At 52.2% G+C, this 19,066-nt stretch overlaps 8 protein-coding genes across 8 annotated transcripts; 4 read left to right on the top strand and 4 right to left on the bottom strand.

Moving 5' to 3' along the window:
- The first annotated feature begins 54 nt into the window (after positions 1-54).
- Positions 55-2,008, top strand: B0T23DRAFT_74887 (WLM-domain-containing protein). The gene is made up of 2 exons (XM_062841737.1): positions 55-449; positions 533-2,008. The coding sequence occupies exons 1-2, from the start codon at positions 317-319 to the stop codon at positions 1,924-1,926; spliced, it is 1,527 nt and encodes a 508-aa protein (XP_062695359.1). The 5' UTR covers positions 55-316; the 3' UTR covers positions 1,927-2,008.
- Positions 2,009-2,205: 197 nt separating this feature from the next.
- On the bottom strand, positions 2,206-3,246 carry B0T23DRAFT_311195 (uncharacterized protein; the record flags this gene model as incomplete). Its single annotated transcript, XM_062834630.1, has 1 exon — positions 2,206-3,246. One exon carries the CDS (start codon positions 3,244-3,246, stop codon positions 2,206-2,208), a length of 1,041 nt encoding a protein of 346 aa, XP_062695358.1.
- A 1,841-nt stretch (positions 3,247-5,087) lies between these two features.
- B0T23DRAFT_310548 (uncharacterized protein) lies at positions 5,088-7,366 on the bottom strand (the record flags this gene model as incomplete). The annotated part of the gene is made up of 4 exons (XM_062834590.1): positions 5,088-5,226; positions 5,646-6,601; positions 6,651-7,115; positions 7,232-7,366. The coding sequence occupies 4 exons, from the start codon at positions 7,364-7,366 to the stop codon at positions 5,088-5,090; spliced, it is 1,695 nt and encodes a 564-aa protein (XP_062695357.1).
- A 2,804-nt stretch (positions 7,367-10,170) lies between these two features.
- On the top strand, positions 10,171-11,764 carry B0T23DRAFT_402273 (protein disulfide-isomerase precursor; the record flags this gene model as incomplete). The annotated part of the gene is made up of 2 exons (XM_062838653.1): positions 10,171-10,303; positions 10,380-11,764. 2 exons carry the CDS (start codon positions 10,171-10,173, stop codon positions 11,762-11,764), a joined length of 1,518 nt encoding a protein of 505 aa, XP_062695356.1.
- A 554-nt stretch (positions 11,765-12,318) lies between these two features.
- On the top strand, positions 12,319-13,758 carry B0T23DRAFT_451437 (uncharacterized protein). Its single transcript, XM_062841117.1, has 3 exons — positions 12,319-12,767; positions 13,130-13,235; positions 13,303-13,758. Exons 1-3 carry the CDS (start codon positions 12,610-12,612, stop codon positions 13,387-13,389), a joined length of 351 nt encoding a protein of 116 aa, XP_062695355.1. The 5' UTR covers positions 12,319-12,609; the 3' UTR covers positions 13,390-13,758.
- A 323-nt stretch (positions 13,759-14,081) lies between these two features.
- B0T23DRAFT_393384 (uncharacterized protein) lies at positions 14,082-15,259 on the top strand (the record flags this gene model as incomplete). The annotated part of the gene is made up of 2 exons (XM_062838070.1): positions 14,082-14,355; positions 14,424-15,259. 2 exons carry the CDS (start codon positions 14,082-14,084, stop codon positions 15,257-15,259), a joined length of 1,110 nt encoding a protein of 369 aa, XP_062695354.1.
- A 48-nt stretch (positions 15,260-15,307) lies between these two features.
- On the bottom strand, positions 15,308-15,862 carry B0T23DRAFT_74751 (uncharacterized protein). The gene has a single exon (XM_062841736.1). It carries the CDS (start codon positions 15,651-15,653, stop codon positions 15,357-15,359), a length of 297 nt encoding a protein of 98 aa, XP_062695353.1. The 5' UTR covers positions 15,654-15,862; the 3' UTR covers positions 15,308-15,356.
- Positions 15,863-16,497: 635 nt separating this feature from the next.
- Positions 16,498-18,992, bottom strand: B0T23DRAFT_74749 (trafficking protein Mon1-domain-containing protein). The gene has a single exon (XM_062841735.1). The coding sequence runs from the start codon at positions 18,767-18,769 to the stop codon at positions 16,751-16,753; it is 2,019 nt and encodes a 672-aa protein (XP_062695352.1). The 5' UTR covers positions 18,770-18,992; the 3' UTR covers positions 16,498-16,750.
- Between the last annotated feature and the right edge of the window lie 74 nt (positions 18,993-19,066).

Raw genomic sequence — 19,066 nt, 5'->3', positions numbered from 1 at the left:
TACCCTCAGCGCGACCCCTGCTGTTCTCGTCGACCAGACGCGGTGGCGTACGACGGACGGAAGGGGAAGCTCCCTTCACAAGGTTTTCAACTGCAATCTTCCGCACCAGGCGCGCATGGTCGATTAAAACCTTTCGTGACTGTCAAGCTGTTAAACTGTCACTGAGACTGAGTCTTCATCAGGACAATACATTCTACCACCACGAACTTGATCTCTCCACGCGCAAGTTATTGAGAACCTTGACGACTGCACAACCACCCCAGCGAACCCATCACAAAACCAAACAGCCCTTGAGCTCCCCGCGACAACTCCCACCATGCCCCTCGGCATTCAGCGCATCAACGCCAAAAAGTCGCATCCCAATGACCGAATAATATTCATCAAGCCCCTCAAAGGGCCGGACGAAGCCATAGCGCAAGACTTCCTAGAGAGGATAGCAGCGCAATGCCGTGCGTCTCCCCTTGCCTTCGCTTTTCCCGAAGCTTCTGATTTCTCTTGCCAATGGCCCTCTAACGCATTCCCCCCTCGTCAGTCCCCATAATGAAAGCCAACCATCTCTCCATCACCTCCCTAGAAGAGTATGAACCCAACCGCGAGTTCGTCGGCCGCAACTTCAACGCCGGCGAAGTTATTCAGCTCGTCCTCAAGTCCCTTTCGGGCCACTGGCTGCCCTTCAACTACGTGCAAATGGTCATGATGCACGAGCTCGCTCACTGTAAGCAGATGAATCATTCGCGCGCCTTCTGGGCCGTGCGCAACAACTACGCCGACGAGATGCGCCTGCTTTGGGGTAGGGGTTACACGGGCGAAGGATTGTGGGGCAGGGGAGCGCTGCTTTCCACGGGCGAGTGGGAGAGGAATACGGTGCAACCCGGTGAAGGGCTGCCGGAGCACCTGTGTGGTGGAACGTATAGGAGTCGGGGGAGGAAGAGGAAGGCGAAGGCTTCTAAACCAAAGTTGAGTTACAAGGAGCAGAAGGAACGGAGGATACTGAAGAAGTTTGGCGCAAATGGGGTTAAATTGGGGGAGGATGAGAAGGTCAAGAAGGAGTTGGAGGGCGGGAAGAAAGTGGTGGCAAAACCGAGGGTGGCGGGCAGTGCGAGGGGCAGGGAGTTGAGGGCTGCGGCAGCATTGGCGAGGTTTGAGGGGCTCAAGAAGGAGAAGGAGGAAGAGGAGAAGGTGAAGCAGGAGGAGATTGATGAGGATGAGACGGGCAGTGGAACGGAGAGTGAGGAGTATGAAGATGAAGATGATCAGGCTGGTGTGGCTGCTGTGGATATCAACGGGAAGAAGTTACTAGATGGCAAGGGTAGGGGAATGATCAAGGTCTGTGAGGATGAGAATCCCGGGGATCAGGATGCGCAGCGGGAGTTGAGGGAGTTGATGGGTTTCAATGACGGCGCAAGGAATTTAACACCTAGGCTATCTGTTGTTAAGGTCGAGCCATCATCGACGGATACCGAGATACCGGAGAATGTTGTCCGAGCTCCGGTTTCATCCCACAAGAACAGAAGAGAGGATTTGGGGGAAGATACAAGACAGAAGGTCTCACAGATCCGATCCACCGTTCAAAGTTTGAACAACAACCACCATGCCTCCACGACAACAGAGAAACCTCGAGGGGTAAAACCCGACCCAAGTCGCCCACCGCAAAAGAAGGAAAACATAGCCCCTTCATCAATCCCAAAGTCTACCTCCGAAGCCGAACCAAAACCTCCATCTTCAAGAACCTGTCCGATATGCTCATTCGCCAACGAGCCCATTTGCATTACCTGCACAATATGCGCCAACGTCCTTGACCCAAAGAACGTGGTTGGATTCTGGGCATGTACCAGTCAGACATGTCAGGGGAGCCAGTATCGAAATGCTGGGGACTGTGGTGTTTGTGGTGTGTGTGGCGAGCGGAAGCGAGGAGGAACAGGATGAAGGACCATTTCCAGGTTGAAGTGAATTTGATGGCCACTAGATCACAACTCTGCCTGCTGACGTTCATCACTTACTAGATTTTTCACTGCTAAAACGGGCACCATCTTTGATCCCAGCTTATGTGGTAAAACTTTGTATTTCGCAAGGTGTGTATCAACTTCTCTTCCAAATCAACAGAACCCAAGTCATGTACATAATGCCTTTAATCAGCAAGCCAATCCAGCCCCTAACCTTGTCTGCCAATAATAACATAAGAAACAGTTCTTTGCAAGTCGAAGCTTAACTAGTAGCAGAAGCAGTAGCAGCAACACTCGTCAGCGCCTCATGATACCTTCCGTGGATTCTACTCCCCCTTCCCGCCTTACTCTTTTCTTTTGTTTCCTTCTCTCCCCTCTTTATATTCTCATCAATTATCCCCGTTTGTTCCATGGCCGTAGTCATCATCTCCCTTTTTCCCACCCCAAGACGTTTCTCAATCCTACCAACCCGCCTGTTCATAAAACTCCCAGAAGGCGCCTCATTCCCAATCTCACTCCCCCCACTTTCATTCTCCCCCTCCCATCCATGAGATCTTCTTCTTTCCCATGGAGCTTCTCGTGGCCGTGGAGCAGCACCACCCATGTTCATGGCAGCAAGATACGACCCTGCTCCTGGCCCTGGCGCAGGAGGGCCAAGTCGCTGTATGCTCGTGCTGTTGATGGTGAGAGTTGGTTCGATGGTGATGGTTTTGAGGAGATTAACACCACTACTGCCGCCCAGCCCAGTGCTGCTGAAAAGGTCAAAGTTGAGGTTGAGGTCATCATCGGCTGTTTCACTGAGTGTGCGGATCGGGACGTTGTTGTTGGGATCAAAGTCAAAGTCAGAGTCGACGACGCCCCGACCGCCGCTGGAGGAGTGGCGGTACGAGTGGGCAAAGAGGTGTTTTAAAGGTCGTGGGTAGCGGCCTGGTCTTCTGGTGCTCCTGGGTTGTGGTTTTGGTGGTCCTGCACTGACACTCTCTCTTTTGGGCTGGCTCAGCTTCCAGGGGGTGGCAGCATCCCATAATGCATTCCCGCTCTTTTGTAGATGACTTGGCAGAGGGATAGGAAGGGACAGGAGAAGGGGAGAGGGAAAGTCCTTGTTACTGTTAGGGTTACTATGTCGTGTAGCCATGCGGCCGTTGTCGATCCTTTCGTAGTGGATTTGTGGGAGGGTCAGGGGTATGACGGGTTTGGGGAAGAGTTTGTCGTGGGACAGAGGGGCGGCGAGGCGAAGGGGAACTTGGAGGGAGAAGAGGAACGTGAAGACGAGAGCTGTGGGGATATTGGGTGGGAGTTTCATGTTGGCTGGTCCTCGTTGTTGAAGACAGACACTGTCATGAGTCTGGCTGATGACACAGTATGATGCTGGAAGAGGTGGAATGAAGGAGAGATGATGGGACATGATGGTTGATATACCGTATATTTGTGTAGATGGTTCAAGTTTCAAGCTCTTTGATTAGATCGGTGCAGTCGGATGAGAAAAACACTGATATTGACATTGACAACCTGGACGGGAAGGAAATCATCTTGAACCAAATAGGGATACTGTTCGACTGTCGTGCCGCTACGTTGCAGGAGTGTTAAATTCGAGTTACACAAAGTCTTTCCAAACGATTCGAATCGACATTTCGTTTCCTTTTGTCGCGTATGATGTTCAATGCACATATGCGGCTCAGTACTTAGTTTAGAGTTTAGAGTCTCGATTGAGTTGATGTCTTGAACTGACGTCTCCCAACCTATCAAAGTACATTCATCATCTCACACTCCTTTCAACAGCTACACTTAACCCGGAAATACATACAACCTCTGGTTTGCCCCCAACCCTATACACTGTCTAAGCATAGGGAATCTCCATCACGGCTGTGATATGTCTAACTTGGTTCTGTAACAATGAAAGACCGGGATACGGATGATAACTGTGGGTATTAAGAATCATCTTTATAGTCACAATCCAAAGCAGAGCTGGCAATCTGCCCGAAGGCCACTGACTTGGATTCATGGATATATCTAACCATATTCTAATCATACCATCGCTCTCTACAGTAACTCCAGTTTCCCAGCTGCTAACATGAAGATGGGTCGGATAAGATATGGTAGAACATGTAACCAGGGAGATATGCTATGCGATTGCCAAGCCAGCTGCATGCTCTCTCCCGAAATAAGCTTGAAAGGTTTGACAGGTATACACCGCGTGTTCTACCAACCCGCCAAAGCCAACACACCCATCAGGGGTTCGTTGAACCGGTGCAGGCCACCAAGAAAGCCTGCCTGGCCGTCCTCATCCATTCACACATGCATTTTCTGAACCCTCTGGACTGCGGCCTGGTACTGTCACTTAACTCTCCTTCAGTTACTGGCAAGGCGGTACTCGTCGAAGTATTTTTCTGTCTAATGTAACTAGTTGTGATTGGTGATGCCGGGAAGATGTGATCACAAGCTTCCACATTGCGGTTTCTTGACGTGAGTGGCTCCGTCGATCGTGATCTGGGTTGAACAAGCCGTTCGCGGATACGAGATAGGGTTTTCTTGGGTAGACGCGGGTGACGGTCGCTGACGGAAAATGAACTCCGTAATCCGCAAGGTGATGGTAGACGAACAGTCTTGACCGACCGGGAATCTGCCACATGATTCCTTGCGGCTTGTTGCGCATGCAATCTTGACGACGTTGTTACAGGAGTTGAAGCTGCAGATGCGAGGATAAAGGCTTTCTCTTCTGTACACGTCCCACAGCCTACTCCGTGTCTGTCAGAAACACTGACGGTATTCAAGACAGTTGACCCGCATCCCTTCTGGAAAGAGAAAGCCGAAAGTTTTGGTGGGGGTTTCAGCTCCAGTGTTGCGGTCTCTACGGAGGTAGGTTTCTGAAGTCTCTTCAACTTCTCTTGTGCTCTGATCATGGCAGCTCTGGAAGCTTTCAACTTCATGCTGTTGCTAATTGAGTCTCGTGAGAAATTGTCTTCGTCAAGATCTATCGTATTTTTAGAACCGGCTAAGCTCGTCATTGTTGCCTTGATGTCGAAATTAGATGTCTGTGTATCCTCTTGAGGTCTGTCAAAGGTCATGTCTGGGCGGGCAGATGGTGAGGAGCGTATTGGGACTCCCCGTGTGCAAGATGACGTGCTGTAACAGCAAGGCTCACTTCTAGCTGAACTGGACGGCAGATCTGGCAATGCTTTCATGAGCTTTGGGACACTGTTTTGTAGCCGGAGCCTTTTGGCCGGCGAGACTGGTACAGGCTGCAGTATAACGGGCTCTGACCGACTGGTGGCGCAAGTAGTGTCTGTGGAGGATGTTGTCGAGAATTCACTAGTCCTGATCCTGGGCAGAGCAACTGTTCTTTTATGTTCAAAGGGTTTAGGATTTTTGGTCCTCAGGCACCCCTCAAAACCAGGAGCTTGGTCTTGTCCGTCCTGGTTCTCCGTAGAGTCTGGTGCTAACTGAATTGCCGATATCCGATCTCCAGCCTCTACAGACGACTTCAGGAAGTCCATCGTTACATTCGATTTTGGCAGATGATTATCTTCAGAAGCCGAATTTGCTGCAACGTCGAGATAATCTACAAGAGATGCAAGATCAGATAGGCCCGGATCTATCGAGAAGAACTTGCTCCGTCGCAGATAGCCGCTGAATGTTGACGGAACTCGTTCTCCTGCGTTCAAGCGAAACGATTGACGCTTGTCAAGGGGTTCCGAATTCGACCTGTATAGGGAGGTTCTCGCTGACAAAGGATCTTCTAGTTGAGGCACATGGATCGCATTGTTGCCAAAGCTCGACCTCGAGTTCTCGTTGTCGCCTTCTTCGAGGCCGTCGCTCTCATCATGCACCGTTATCCGCCTGGCATCAGAGTTCGATTGTTCATCTGGATTCTCCGCTGTCGCAGCTGCCAGATCGTCCGATTTTTCTGAGATACTAGCGTCACTGTGGTGGCAGCTCTTTCTCTTTTCGGTACTGGGCATAGTCATAGCCTGCAGTGACGATACATTGGTGGCTCCGTTGACATCTTTCCTTCCTACCATAGAACCACGAGGTGAGTCGTCATCAGGGTAGTTGAATGGTCCTTCTTCGCCTTCATGTTCCTCAATCGAGTCATGGGCGATGTTTGACTCGTGGGTCTTCATGGTATTTGTTGCGCCAGAGTAATTTTGCGGACCCTCGCAGACGTCATCCTGGGAAGGATAGCGGTTCATGTTCAGGAAGGGACCAGCACTGCCATCATTTAGTATCCTCGCTCTATACATGTCGGGTACTCGAGTTGGGACAGGCGCCAAAGGTCCAGTCCATGCGGGATTGCCATCAGGGAAAGTATCAAAGTCCTCCGAGTAATCGTAGTAGAATGTTCTGCTGGGCAGTCGATGAGATCCGTATTTCAAGTCGGGTGAAATTCCTGACGACGAGCGGTACATGTCGACGATGGAAGTCAAACTTGGAGTCCTCGTATTATAGTCTGATGATTCCATTTCAAGCTGTCTGCGAAGGCCCGGACTCCAAGCAGCGGAGCCACTCGAGTTCGTTCTCGCATAGGATCTCGGACCCGGCCTCGAACTGTGGCTTGAGAGGGATGAAACGGATCCATATGGATGGAGTCGGGACATCGCGGGTCCTGATCTGCGGCCATATTGAGCGTAGGTGGACATATACGATCCATGGATGGTTCGCTGAAGATATTAGTAGATGTACATCTGATATAAGGGGAAGGTAGCATACCTGTGAAGCACGGTCGATCTCGACCATTCTACTATAGTCCACAGCGCCACTCTCTGTCACGGCGGGAGAGGAAGGTCGAACTCCCGGGCGCTTAAGTCTGGTTGGGTAGGGGAAGGGGGAGCGAGGTCTCTGTAGAGCCGGACCGCTGGCTTGGCTCTGCATGGTGCCAGTAGACGACTTGTTGGGTAGCGCTCGAGAACTGCAGCTCGTCATGGAAAACGACCGCTGGTCATCGCGATATTTGGGCGAGAATGGGCTATAGGTAGAACGTTGACTGTCAGAGGCATACATCGAGATGATCTCTGAAGCAGTATCTCGGTACGATGGAAGACATCTCCGATCGTCTCTAAGGCTGCTGTGGGTATCAAAGCTGTCGCTGGTCGAAGGTCTGGTTGGACCAATGTTGCTCACGGGCGTTCTGGTTCGCATTGGCACTGTCAAGCGAGGCATGGAAGCAGACTTCGCCTGTCCATGGCGGGCGGGGGTAGGCGGACATGGGATATTGAGAGCGGATATTGACCTGACTGGCCTGATAGAGAACAAGCCAATATCTCCAGTCTCTGTTGTTGTCCTCAACATACTCTCAAGCGGTCCTGGTGATGGCAAGATACGCGCGTTTCCGTTAGGACTTCGTAGAGGCCGCGAGAAGGCGTGAGATGAAGGGATGCCAGGATTTCTGCCAGCATCCGCGGCATACTGGCGGCCGAGAGTGCCATGGCTGGCAGCACGTCTCGCCGTCCGCACCTGATCCATGAAAACGAGTAGGATTAGCGACCACGACCAGATGATTTAGGTATCCAATTGGAAGATGGGTGCTGGTTTTTATTTAACTGTTGCACCAACACTCCAAAAAGGGATAAAGCTGTTGCCTCCTCGATGTGCTGGAAGCCCCAAAACCACTCAATCAAGCAACGACACTACTTGATGTCACTAGAGACGAGTGGAAAGCCTCGAGATTCGGGTGGGTGTTGTTGTCGTCGCCATCTCCAGGTCCATCGGGGGACGGGAGACTTGATCGCTGTGTAGTCGGAAGGCGGTTGGTAAAGTCGGCGGTAGTCGGCGGAAGATAGCCGTGATTCCTTGGCCATGAAAGGAAGAGATTTCGTCTGAAGCTCGAACCTGTGTCTGGTGTCGGGTTGCTCAGGAAAGGAAAGCACATATGTCACCCGGGTACCTCGGTGTTGTTGCATTTTCATTCGCTGCCGTGGTCGATATTGGAAGTCCCCGCGCCTGCCGTATGAATGAAGGGGATGCCATTGAAGACACCAAATTTCTGGCAAGGGAGGAAGGGACAACACGATGTTCGGAGTCCATTCCAATCATGCTCCCCAGGGACCGATTTCCAATCCCAGTGCTCCCGGCCACCATCATTCAAGGTCATTGCCCGAGCTAAGTAGCGGCCTGTCCATCTTTGAGGATCCCAATCATCCCTTCCTCTTGTTTTCCAGCCGTTCGATCTCGTTGCCATACGAAGAGTCCCGACCCGACCCGCTGGAGTCGATGACAGAATGGGTCCATGATATGGCCTTCTTCTTTTCTTCTGTGATTCGATACGACCTGCCTGCCCCCGAAGTCTCCCCTCGCACAACAGACACTCGTCTGTTAGCATCGACGTGACATTATTGATCACAGCTGCAAGCGCTTTCTCACAAGCATGTATCCTCCTGTCGATACTCATCCATCACCATCGCCCGTGCTGCATCTTCGCAGAGACATAAAAGTAGTTGACGCATCGCAACCCCCACAGGCTGCTGATAGATCGAAGAAATAACAGAGCTATCCCAACTACCTGTGGCATCGGTCTTTCGAATGTAGATCCTGATCTAAAGCATCGAACTTGATGCTGGTATATGCTTATTGTCAGCGCGTTGTAAACATGCAAGTTCTTGGATAAGGCCGGGCCTCACCCATTCGGATATAACAGAGCGACATGATCAGCTCACTATCCTGATCGGTGCCAGCATCAGCCCTCACAACGGCTCCCCGACATGTGCAGTGTCATAGTAACGATGATATATCCGAACGTGGTCGTATCTCTTCCACACTTACCGTACAATTGCGCGCGAATACTGAACTCAGCCACTATGAGTGCTGGCTTGGGAACGACAGCAAAGTTCCGCCGAAGAGGTCCGAAGCTGACAACTGAAAATAGCGAGGTGAGATCTTGCTGAGTCAAACACAAAACTGATATTCTACCGGTTCAGCTCATCAAGCTCGTCAGCTTATTGAAGGACACCACTCGCAGCGCACACCTGGCATGAAATGGCTGCCATCGACATGGACTCGTGGCAAGATGTAGTTCAAATTGCCCGATGGGGAAGACGGAAGCACTGCACTACGGCCCCGTTCTGCCAGCCCATTCACCCAGTGGAGTTTCGGTCCCTGAGACCATGAAGGAACGGCGTTACAGTACGCGGCACAGCAGCCCAGGGCGGCACAGAAATGGTGTTTCTTGGCTTGCGGGGAAAGCTGTCCGGATTCAAAGCTGCCCATCCTCTTCTGATGGAACCCCACGCACTGATGCAAGGTGGCCCTTACTACGGGGCGGAAATAAAGGGGTTCTGGTGCAGGAACGGATGGGATTGTTAGTTGAGAGAAAAGGTGTGGCCAGCTCTTTGAGAAGGTCCAGCCAACATGTTGATGTTTACCTTAGAGGTAGTTTGAGAAATCTCGTTGTATGATGTTCACTTTCCACTATTCCAACCCATTTGCGACAAAAATGGCAAAACATGGAACGGTACTTAGTAAATCTGTAATGCAACATGGGACTGATGATCCGATATGTAATCAACAAACAGCAAAATGCCACCTGTATCCAGGCTTGAATAATGAATGACAAAAATCGCCGCCCCTGGCATCCGAAGGATCCCTTTCATCCTTCGTTGACAACAGGCCAGTCTCGGGGTTGTTCTCCGCCTCGCGGCCGACAGCCGCAGGCCCCGCGAGCGAGCTCTTTGACCCTGGCGCCCTGCAGCACCACTGCAGGTGCCGCCACTGACCACTCAGCAGGCTCCAAGGCTGATTGACCACTGGCGTGTACCATTTTCGTAGCGGCGGAGAAGACACCTGTTCACTCGACCGACAGAAAGCAACCTGGCTTATAAACACGGGCTGGAGATAACACATTAAAAAGCAGATCCCCCTTCTCGCCTTCACCACCCGCCTGCCTCTGTTTCCGGGACATTTTCCATCTTAAAAATTCAACTTCTCTCAGTCACGGGTCCTAGTTCTTCCCAAATCCCAGGCCCCTTTTCTGCCTTTAAATAGCCCAGAGTAAGTGGTACCCACTACCCGGGCACGTTTGCCTGTGTACTGCGGCCCCGCCAGAGCTACGACCTTCCCGTTGAACAACCTAATCCCGTCCATTCACGACCTCCGTGCTCCGTCCTTCCTGTTCCACCATACAAACCCCCACGACGGCTTTGAGAAGCAACTTCAAAGAACAATATCCAAGCATCATTTTTTATATACCAACTTCCAAAGCTAACTCCGCTTTCCCAGACAGCCGGGAAACGTAAATATGCACGCACCTACGAAGTTTGCCCTCGGGCTTCTCGCGGCGGCCGCCGTGGCCACTGCCTCCGATGTTATCCAGTTGAAGAAGGACACCTTCGATGACTTCGTCAAGACCAACGACATTGTTCTTGCTGAGTGTAAGCTACCCTTGAAATTCAGCTAAGTTCTTATGTAGGTACCTACCTAGTTCTTGCTAACATTCTTGCTGTTCAGTCTTCGCACCTTGGTGCGGCCACTGCAAGGCCCTTGCCCCCGAGTACGAGGAGGCTGCTACCACCCTCAAAGAGAAGAACATCAAGCTCGCTAAGATCGATTGCACTGAGGAGTCCGAGTTGTGCCAGCAGCACGGCGTCGAGGGCTACCCTACCCTCAAGGTCTTCCGTGGCCTCGAAGTCGTCTCCCCCTACAAGGGCCAGCGCAAGGCTGCTGCCATCACTTCCTACATGATCAAGCAGTCCCTTCCCTCCGTCTCCGAACTCAACAAGGACAACATTGAGGAGTTCAAGAAGGCCGACAAGGTCGTCATTGTCGCCTACCTCGATGCTGCTGACAAGGCCTCCAACGAGACTTTCTCCAAGGTCGCCGATAAGCTCCGCGACGAGTACCCCTTCGGTGCCAGCAGTGATGCTGCTCTCGCCGAGGCTGAGGGTGTCACCGCCCCTGCCATCGTCCTCTACAAGGACTTCGATGAGGGCAAGGCCGTCTTCACTGAGAAGTTCGACCCCGAGGCCATTGAGAAGTTTGCCAAGACTGCCTCCACCCCCCTCATCGGTGAGGTTGGCCCCGACACCTATGCCGGCTACATGTCCGCTGGCATTCCCCTCGCCTACATCTTCGCCGAGACCCCCGAAGAGCGCAAGGAGCTTAGCGAGGCCCTCAAGTCCATCGCTGAGGCCCAGCGTGGTGTCATCAACTTCGCTACCATTGACGCCAAGGCTTTCGGTGCTCATGCCGGCAACCTGAACCTCAAGGCCGACAAGTTCCCCGCCTTCGCTATCCAGGACACCACCAAGAACCTGAAGTTCCCCTTCGACCAGGAGAAGGAGATTACCGCCGACTCCATCAAGAAGTTCGTTGATGACTTCGTTGCTGGCAAGGTTGAGCCCACGATCAAGTCTGAGCCCATCCCCGAGACCCAGGAGGGCCCCGTTACTGTCGTCGTCGCCAAGAGCTACGACGACATCGTCCTTGACGACACCAAGGATGTTCTTATCGAGTTCTACGCTCCCTGGTGCGGTCACTGCAAGGCTCTCGCTCCCAAGTACGATGAGCTTGCTACCCTCTATGCCAACTCCGATTTCAAGGACAAGGTTGTCATTGCCAAGATTGATGCTACCCAGAACGACGTTCCCGATGAGATCCAGGGCTTCCCCACCATCAAGCTCTACGCTGCCGGTGCCAAGGACAAGCCCGTTGAGTACTCTGGCCCCCGCACCGTTGAGGATTTGATCAAGTTCATCTCAGAGAACGGCAAGTACAAGGCTTCTCCCCCGGCTGAGGCTGAGGAATCCGTTGCCGCTTCCGCCGAGTCTGGTTCCTCCACCGAGACTGGCACCGTCGAGGAGCCCGCCAAGGAGACCAGCCACGACGAGCTCTAAAGGGTCAGTCGAGACGAGACATTAAGTATTTAATAGCATCATCATTCATGGGTTTTACTGGGAACAAGGGTCTTTCGTTGGGCAACAGCAATTTTCGGGAAAGAAGCGGCCTTGTACGGATCTGGGAGTAAGATACCAAAAGGCATGTTTGTAAGGGAATTCAATATAGTCCATCAGTTGTTAAGGAATCTACAAAAAACACGCACAAGATACAATCTAGCCATGTGTTCCTTTGTTCGTGATGAATTGTCAATTATCGAGTCGTTTCCTTTGTTCCATTCCTTCCTGTCCTCTTTGTCTTTCCAAGCTTGCACCTTGAGGGCCTTATCGCGATCCTTATCAGTTCACAACCGGTTGATGGCAACGACCTAACCCCCTCGAGGACACGTCCACCGTAACAAGCCGATTGATATTCTGCCTCCACACTCCGCCCATTTGTTTCCCTCTCACTGATTGGCTCAATTGCGCCCACCACCAAGACCCCTGTCATGCCGTCACGACCTTTACTTAGCCGTTCCCGCGGGGTGCCTGCCCCGTCTGGCGATACTGACCTGACGTCGTTTCAGTTTCCCGGTTCGGTTGGTTTGGGTTCAGTCCCAGCGTCCATCAGTCGCAACCGTCGCTTCAAACCTCGCTGTTTCCTCTTTCCTCCAACGAACCAGCGAATCGATCGAAACCATCCTCCTCGCGCAACTTTGATATCCTCGATAGCATTATAGCGAGTACTACGACGAACATTTCAACGACCGAACGAATTTGACACAGTAGCGATCGCAATCGCAATCATAAACGCGGCTCCAATTGGACCAAACGAAGACAGACATTTACACCACACAAAACATAAAATGGCCTCCAGAGTCCTATCCGCCGCCTTCCGTCGCGGCTTCCAGACATCAGCAAGGAGGTTCGAGTCTGTTGCTACGACCTCCAGCGCTGGAGTTCCCGGCGCGGGCGCGGTGCCACCGTTGCCTGCTAGGAAACCTGTTGGTGCTTTTCGTGGGGGGTGAGTTTATTTATCTTGGGGGTTCATTTTGGATTTGGAATTCGCTTAGGTTGGGTCGGGAAGTTGTGGACTTGGGGATGCTACTGGATCGGGTGGGCGGTGCATGGGAATGGGCGAAGGCAGCAAGAGATGATCCCGAAACGACCAAAGAAGGGTGTAAGAAGGTTTGGATAAGGGGTATTGATGAGAATGACTGGTCATTGGGATGAGAGGGGATGGAGATGCGACGGAGAACTGTACGTTTGGGGCTGGAAGGAGACAAGCAGCTTGAGGGAAAGCTGGCGACAACTACGAGAAGGAGACGGGTTTGATACGTGCTTTGCATAGACACGAGGAATGCTAACCCGCCGATCATGACACAGGCTCTTCGGCTTCTTCTTCGGTAGCACTCTCGCCGGCAGTGCTGTCTACTATTATGCGCTCCAAGAGTACAAGGCCTCGAACGATCTCTTGACGGAAGATATCTACGTAGGTGGTCATACAACGACATAATTACCATAAGGGAAAGACACAGTGCTGACATCCGAAAACACAGGCTCTCCAGAATGCTGTCGACAGGCTGAGCAAATATCTTGTTACCTTGGAGGAGAAGATGGAGGCGTTGGAGAGGAAGAGGAAGTAATCGATATCTTACGGATGAGGAAGGAATACATAAGACGTTTGGGGACACGAGCACATAATCAACCGTTATGTGAAAAACAAAAAAAATAAGAACTAAGGATGCGGGATGGGGTTCTATTGACATCAAAAGATGAAGTGCGAAGTGGTGTTCATTTTCGTGGTTTGAATTTGGAGCAGAGCTTGCTCTGGTGGCAATCGTACGGGAGCTTTCGCTGTAAATCGAAATTAGGATGCTTGAAGCCAGAAGAAGTTGGAACCGACATGGAAGAGGTTTTCTTATCACTGGTACCTGGACACTCAAATGCCGGGCAATTCTAGTGTATGGTTATACATTCAATAAGCATAATCACAACTCTTTATTACCCTGTCGAGGTACCAGACGGGACCTCTGAAACCGATGTTCGAAGCTCAACCCACAATGAGCTCTCCCATTGGCTTTCCTCGTAGACTCGTAGACTAGGTGACCCTGGGCTTGAGTGGACGTTCAGGGGTAGCTCTGGCAGATCCAGTGATCTCGCGCCGTTTTATAGCAACCCCGGACCCCGGCCTAGCGCTGTAAACGCGCCACGCGGTTCAGCCCATCTAAAACTTCCCTCTTACATCACCATTTGAACTTTTGTCATTGCGCCTTACCAATCTTGCGACAACACACGCTTCTGCATCTCTCCAATACCGCAAACAGACACAAACACCATGAACAATTTTGGCGTCATCGAAGTCGCCAGTCAAAAGACGAAAAACGCCCCAGGTTGGGCGTACGTCCCAGATACCGGCCTTACGCCCGCCGCGGCCGCCGCGCTACAACCTCTCAACCGCAAACGTGCTGCACGCGACAAGGCCAACGTCGGCGCTCCCGATCTTACTGCCAGACAGGATGCGAAGATTCGGAAGGATCTTGAGGCATTGGACAAAGATTCACATAGGGATGCGCAGATTCCCATACCGCCCAAGGCGGGTGGGACTAGAGGTGCGCAATCGTCCGAACCTTTTATCCTGAAGAGATGACGGAATTAACATGGCATGGTGTTGCAACAGCCCAAAACAAACACACACCGAACGTGCGCAAGATTCTACAATCACAAAAGACCTTTGCGAACCACTTAGACGACTATCAAGCCTTCCTGGCACTGGCCGAGAGCAATCCTCAACTCGCAGCTCAAGTAAACAAACCAACACCGACAACAGCAGCAACAACAGCAACAACAACAGCGAGGAACTCGCCCGCTCCATCGACTATCACCACCGCAAGTTCAAATAAACGCTCCTCGGCCGCTCCCAAAAGGGCAGCCGCGACGGCAGCAGCAGCAGCAGGGGCAAAAGAAGAAAAGGGCGGATCCAATAAAAAGCTCAAGACCCAACCACAACCGAAACCCGTCGCCGGCAACGACGATGTAGAGATGACCGATGGTCCTGAGGCCACACAAGAAACCATGACCCCAGACTCCTCAGAACCATTTCCCCCACGTCCCGACACACCCACATGCCTTGAGCCCTCAACAACAGCAACACCAACAACAACAGAACAACCAAAACTCCAATCCTACCCACCAGACGGCACCATCCTACCAGCCTACAACCGACCACCACCCACTCCCCACCCAGGCGACGACGACCCCCTGCTCGTCTCGCGCGTCCCTCCCTTCCCAACGGACGAGGAGCTCCGGGCGTTGATAACGGCTCCACCGCTGAGCTACCTCGAGGCGCGGGCGCAGTGGACCGAGGAGGAGGAGGGTAGATACCCGGCTCGCAGGTTTTGCGAAGTGTGTGGGTATTGGGGACGGGTGAAGTGCATCAAGTGCGGGGCGAGGGTTTGTGCTTTGGAGTGTCTGGAGGCGCATCGGGAGGAGTGTTTGGTTAGGTATGGGCTGTAGGTTTTAGGGTTTTAGGCGGGAAGATAAGAGGCAGGTAGGTAGGAGATGTGGAAGCAGAAGGATGTGTCACTCACCTCGGCCAGTACTCATTGATGAGTTACCATTGAGGTCCGTCTCTACTAAAGTCTTCATCTGAAAGGCTATTTATTGATCCGCGATCAGTATGATGCATAACATGGCAACAGAAGTTGAAGAACCGAAATGCAGGCTCAGTCCTCTCTTCTGGAGTGGAACCTCCTTGGCCGAGACGAGTTGAGGGCAACTTGACTCTTTCGGCGAGATTTAGGCCTCGTTCACATATTTCCCATGATCGGAGCATTGCACTGAAACACCATGCACCCGTTGTTGAGACTTGCACTATGAGCAACAGTACTGGCAAGCAATGCCGCATCATCGAGCATCGATATAAAGCCCATTAATTAATTGGGTTCACAGAGGACAAGGTTGCCAGGAGACTCTATCAAGGTATTGCTGGAAGCGGCTAGAAAGATGCTACTTCCCACACCCAGCACGAGCGATAACTAATATACTCTCATGCCACTCACCGTCGAGTCCTATGGTGGTGGTGGCTTCAGGATTGCCCCTGGCGAAGGGCGGGAGCGAGTCATTCTGCTTTGGACCCCAATGTCGAAAGAACAAGTTCCGTTGTTGTCACTACTTATAGCTCCTCCGACGGTGATCGAGCAAGTTCCGTCGCCAATGGCTCTGACAAACGAAGAGACGAAAAGGACGGGAAAGACAAGAAGGGCGGGAAGGTTGGAAATGATTTGGTGATGGGTTGGTAAAGCGCCAACACTCCGATTAAGCTCGGGTCACAGGACTGGATGGTATGGTAACTTAACGGGTGGTGAAAAGTTCGGATTTTCATTTCTCGCCTTTGCACGATAAAGTCGAATCATATGTTCGGAACACTTTTGCGCAGTTCTCCTATATGTTTTATTTACCTTCGAGCTGAGAGAAGGCAATACCTTAGACGAGACCAATGGCTTTGTGATGTTAATGGCTTTAGCTGGATACCTCGACTCTTCACTACATTTGCTTTTCAAGGATATATGGAGCCTTTCCAACACCGCCATGTCGGACAAAGATGATCCCATGAAGGACACTATGGGGAGATAAACATTGAGTTATGGCAAACCAGGGACTCAGACATACACTTGGGTTTAGGGACGGGGTAACAATGTCCACGTGTCCAGGAGACAGAGATAGTGCGACTTGGGAGGTATTAAATACTGAATCAAGGCTTGGGGAAACAGATGAGCAACGAGCTATGAGTATCATACAATCGAGTATAATACCGAAAAACATTATGGCAAACTGAAGAGTAATGAACCATAGTTAACAGCCTATATAAAAAAGAACAACCGATATATATGTGTGGTATCTCCCTAAATGACCAGAATCAACAACAACCCAGGAAAGCAAACCGAAACATGCCGTACACACCAGAAAACCATTATGATACCCAATGCTAATTCGTTGATATGATCATCAAAACACACCACCCCCAATGATAAATAACCGCTCCTCCTCTCTCTTCGCCCATTGCACTACCTTGTTTGCGCACTGTGTCATGATTCCACTCGACATATTCGGTCCCGCTACACAATAGAACTCGAACACGGGCGTGATCCAAGCCAGGCTCGCCGCGTCCTCGCTCACCAGATGCAAGACTTTCAGGTGCGAGTGCTTGGCGTGAATCGAAGCGTGTAGGTGGTGGTAGAGCGTCATTAGGCGGCGGCGAGAGACTAGTTTTTCTGTCGTCTTTTGGGAAAAACCGTTTTCAGAGGGTGAGGAGGATGGTAAAGGGAGGGACGAGGTTTCGAAAGCAGGAGAGAGACTGGATTGGCAGAATTGAACATTTGCGCGGGATTTATAGAGAAAGTGACTGAGCTGCCCTTGTCCCTGGCCTTGTCCTGCTTCTTTGGGGAGGGGTTTGGTGTTCAAGATGGTCTCGATACGCGGCCGGCCTTGACGGGCTGCGGATTGGATGAGTGCCAGAGAACCGTTCTTGGCCAGTTGAAGGGCGAGTTTGTCACGCATGGATTTGAGTTCGAAGAAGGATTCTTTATCGGCGGAGATGAGGATTATGGCAATTTCTTCGTCTGGTGAAGTCACTGGTTTTGGTGGTGGTGGTTGTGGTGGTTGTTCTGGATTGTTGGTGTTGTTGCTGTTGTTGTCTTCCGCCGTCTCTACCGAGTCAAAAAAGCTCACATACATGTAAAGATAACCGCGGTTGTTGAAGGCTGGTAGGCACAGCGGTACCCAGTTCTCGCCGCCGCCGGCGCGGATGCCGCCGGATTCAAAGAGCATGTTGAAGATTAGCTGGAGGTCGCTTGGGTGGAGTGAGTGTTTGCGCGGCCGGATCACGCTCACTAGCTTGCCCCCCGCTACGATTAGGCCGTAGAGCAGCTTGTCGCTGCGGCACTTGAGAAAGGCATTGTTGATGGTGGCCCGGTGAGATTTGCGCAATCTTAGGCATTCCAAGGCGCCGAGGAGTGCAGAAGGAGAGCCCTTGGTGAAGGAATCGGCGAGGGAGGAGAGGAGGGATTCGGTTCCCTCCAATGGCTTTCGGAGGTCGGTTGAGGGACGATGCACAAAGATGTTTTTGAGGGTCGGAAGTGTGAGGGTGGACAGGATCTGCATGTATAAAGCGTCTAGTTGACTTCGAAGCTGGGCATCGCTCTCGCCTAGTCTGCTAATGGCCACAAAGTAAAGGGGGCCTTGAGTGCTGATGACGAAGCGAGCGTTTCCGGCGGTGAAACCTAGTAGGGGGTCCTTTGCGCCTTCGTAGAAGGAGATGATGGTTTGTACGACTCCCATATAAGAGTTGATCAGACTTGTATCGCCGTGTCGACTCCAAATGGGCTTTCCGGCGGAGGATAGGATCATGTAGTGTTTCATCTTGGATTTCCAGAGTGACAGCCGCTGCTCGTCGGTGATGCCCTTCTCGCCTAGTTCGGGGATCTTATCGAACTCCTTCTCGAACCCGGCCAAGCTGTCGCATGCGCCGGTCCTGCTGGCCTCGAAGGGCTGCACAGAGGATGACTGAGTCCTCAGCATGGACCATGCCCGGCTTCGCCTGTTAAACTCGCCGGTGACAAGATCTGCCAGGTCGCCAGGTGGACGGAGGGTTGCGGGATAGCTCGCGACGCTCACGGTCTCGGCCAGGTCGGTGCGCGGGGAGGTATAACCGCTGGCGCTCGACTGGGGCGAGGCAACGGATCTCGTTGCGCTCGTCGCGCTCGTCGAGAAAGTGCCGCGCGATCCATCGGGAAAGGACAGAGTAGAGATATCGATGGTCGACACTTGGGTGGTGGGCCTGGAAGCGGCCGCTACGTGTAGGGCTGCGGATGCGCCATCGTCCGACAACTTGGGACTGGGACGGCGCGGTACGGGAGGAACATGATCGACCGCTTCGATGTTGCTTTCGGGGGTGTGAGGGGGTATGGTTGTGTCGTTGTTGTCGTTGGTGCCATCGTTGCTTCCGGCTTCAGTGTCCCGGTCCATTGTTGTGAGTAAGACAGTGGCAGGTCGGCGTCGACAGGTTCACCGATGTCGAGCTGGTCGAACTGGGCATTGTCGGACGCTTTCGTTCACCCTTTGGTTATTTCCGCTGGCTTATTCGCAAGTCCGCTCCATGGGGGATGGAGATGTCGGGGATCTGTGGTCCGAAAATGACAGAGTTCGGATGAGAGATGGTGGAAGTGGAAGAAAGGGGACAGAAGGACCCGAAAGAATGACGACAATGAGAGCGGTCACACTGCCATCCCCCTGTACGCCAGAAGGGGGTTCAATCGCAACTCG

This window comes from Neurospora hispaniola, assembly GCF_033458365.1.
Source record: "Neurospora hispaniola strain FGSC 10403 chromosome Unknown B0T23scaffold_2, whole genome shotgun sequence".
Classification (NCBI taxonomy): Eukaryota; Fungi; Ascomycota; class Sordariomycetes; order Sordariales; family Sordariaceae; genus Neurospora; species Neurospora hispaniola.
This window is presented reverse-complemented; position numbering and strand designations above follow the sequence as displayed.

What these genes read in the sequence shown, in the direction of transcription:
- B0T23DRAFT_451437 (XM_062841117.1), top strand. Translation starts at nt 12,610, where the DNA reads ATGGCCTCCAGAGTCCTATCCGCCGCCTTCCGTCGCGGCTTCCAGACA. An exon ending in GTTGGTGCTTTTCGTGGGGG is followed by an intron (nt 12,768 to 13,129) that starts GTGAGTTTATTT and finishes ATCATGACACAG; the next exon opens with GCTCTTCGGCTTCTTCTTCG. An exon ending in TCTTGACGGAAGATATCTAC is followed by an intron (nt 13,236 to 13,302) that starts GTAGGTGGTCAT and finishes CCGAAAACACAG; the next exon opens with GCTCTCCAGAATGCTGTCGA.
- B0T23DRAFT_74887 (XM_062841737.1), top strand. Translation starts at nt 317, where the DNA reads ATGCCCCTCGGCATTCAGCGCATCAACGCCAAAAAGTCGCATCCCAAT. An exon ending in GAGGATAGCAGCGCAATGCC is followed by an intron (nt 450 to 532) that starts GTGCGTCTCCCC and finishes CCCCCTCGTCAG; the next exon opens with TCCCCATAATGAAAGCCAAC.
- B0T23DRAFT_74749 (XM_062841735.1), bottom strand. Translation starts at nt 18,769, where the DNA reads ATGGACCGGGACACTGAAGCCGGAAGCAACGATGGCACCAACGACAAC.
- B0T23DRAFT_74751 (XM_062841736.1), bottom strand. Translation starts at nt 15,653, where the DNA reads ATGATGCGGCATTGCTTGCCAGTACTGTTGCTCATAGTGCAAGTCTCA.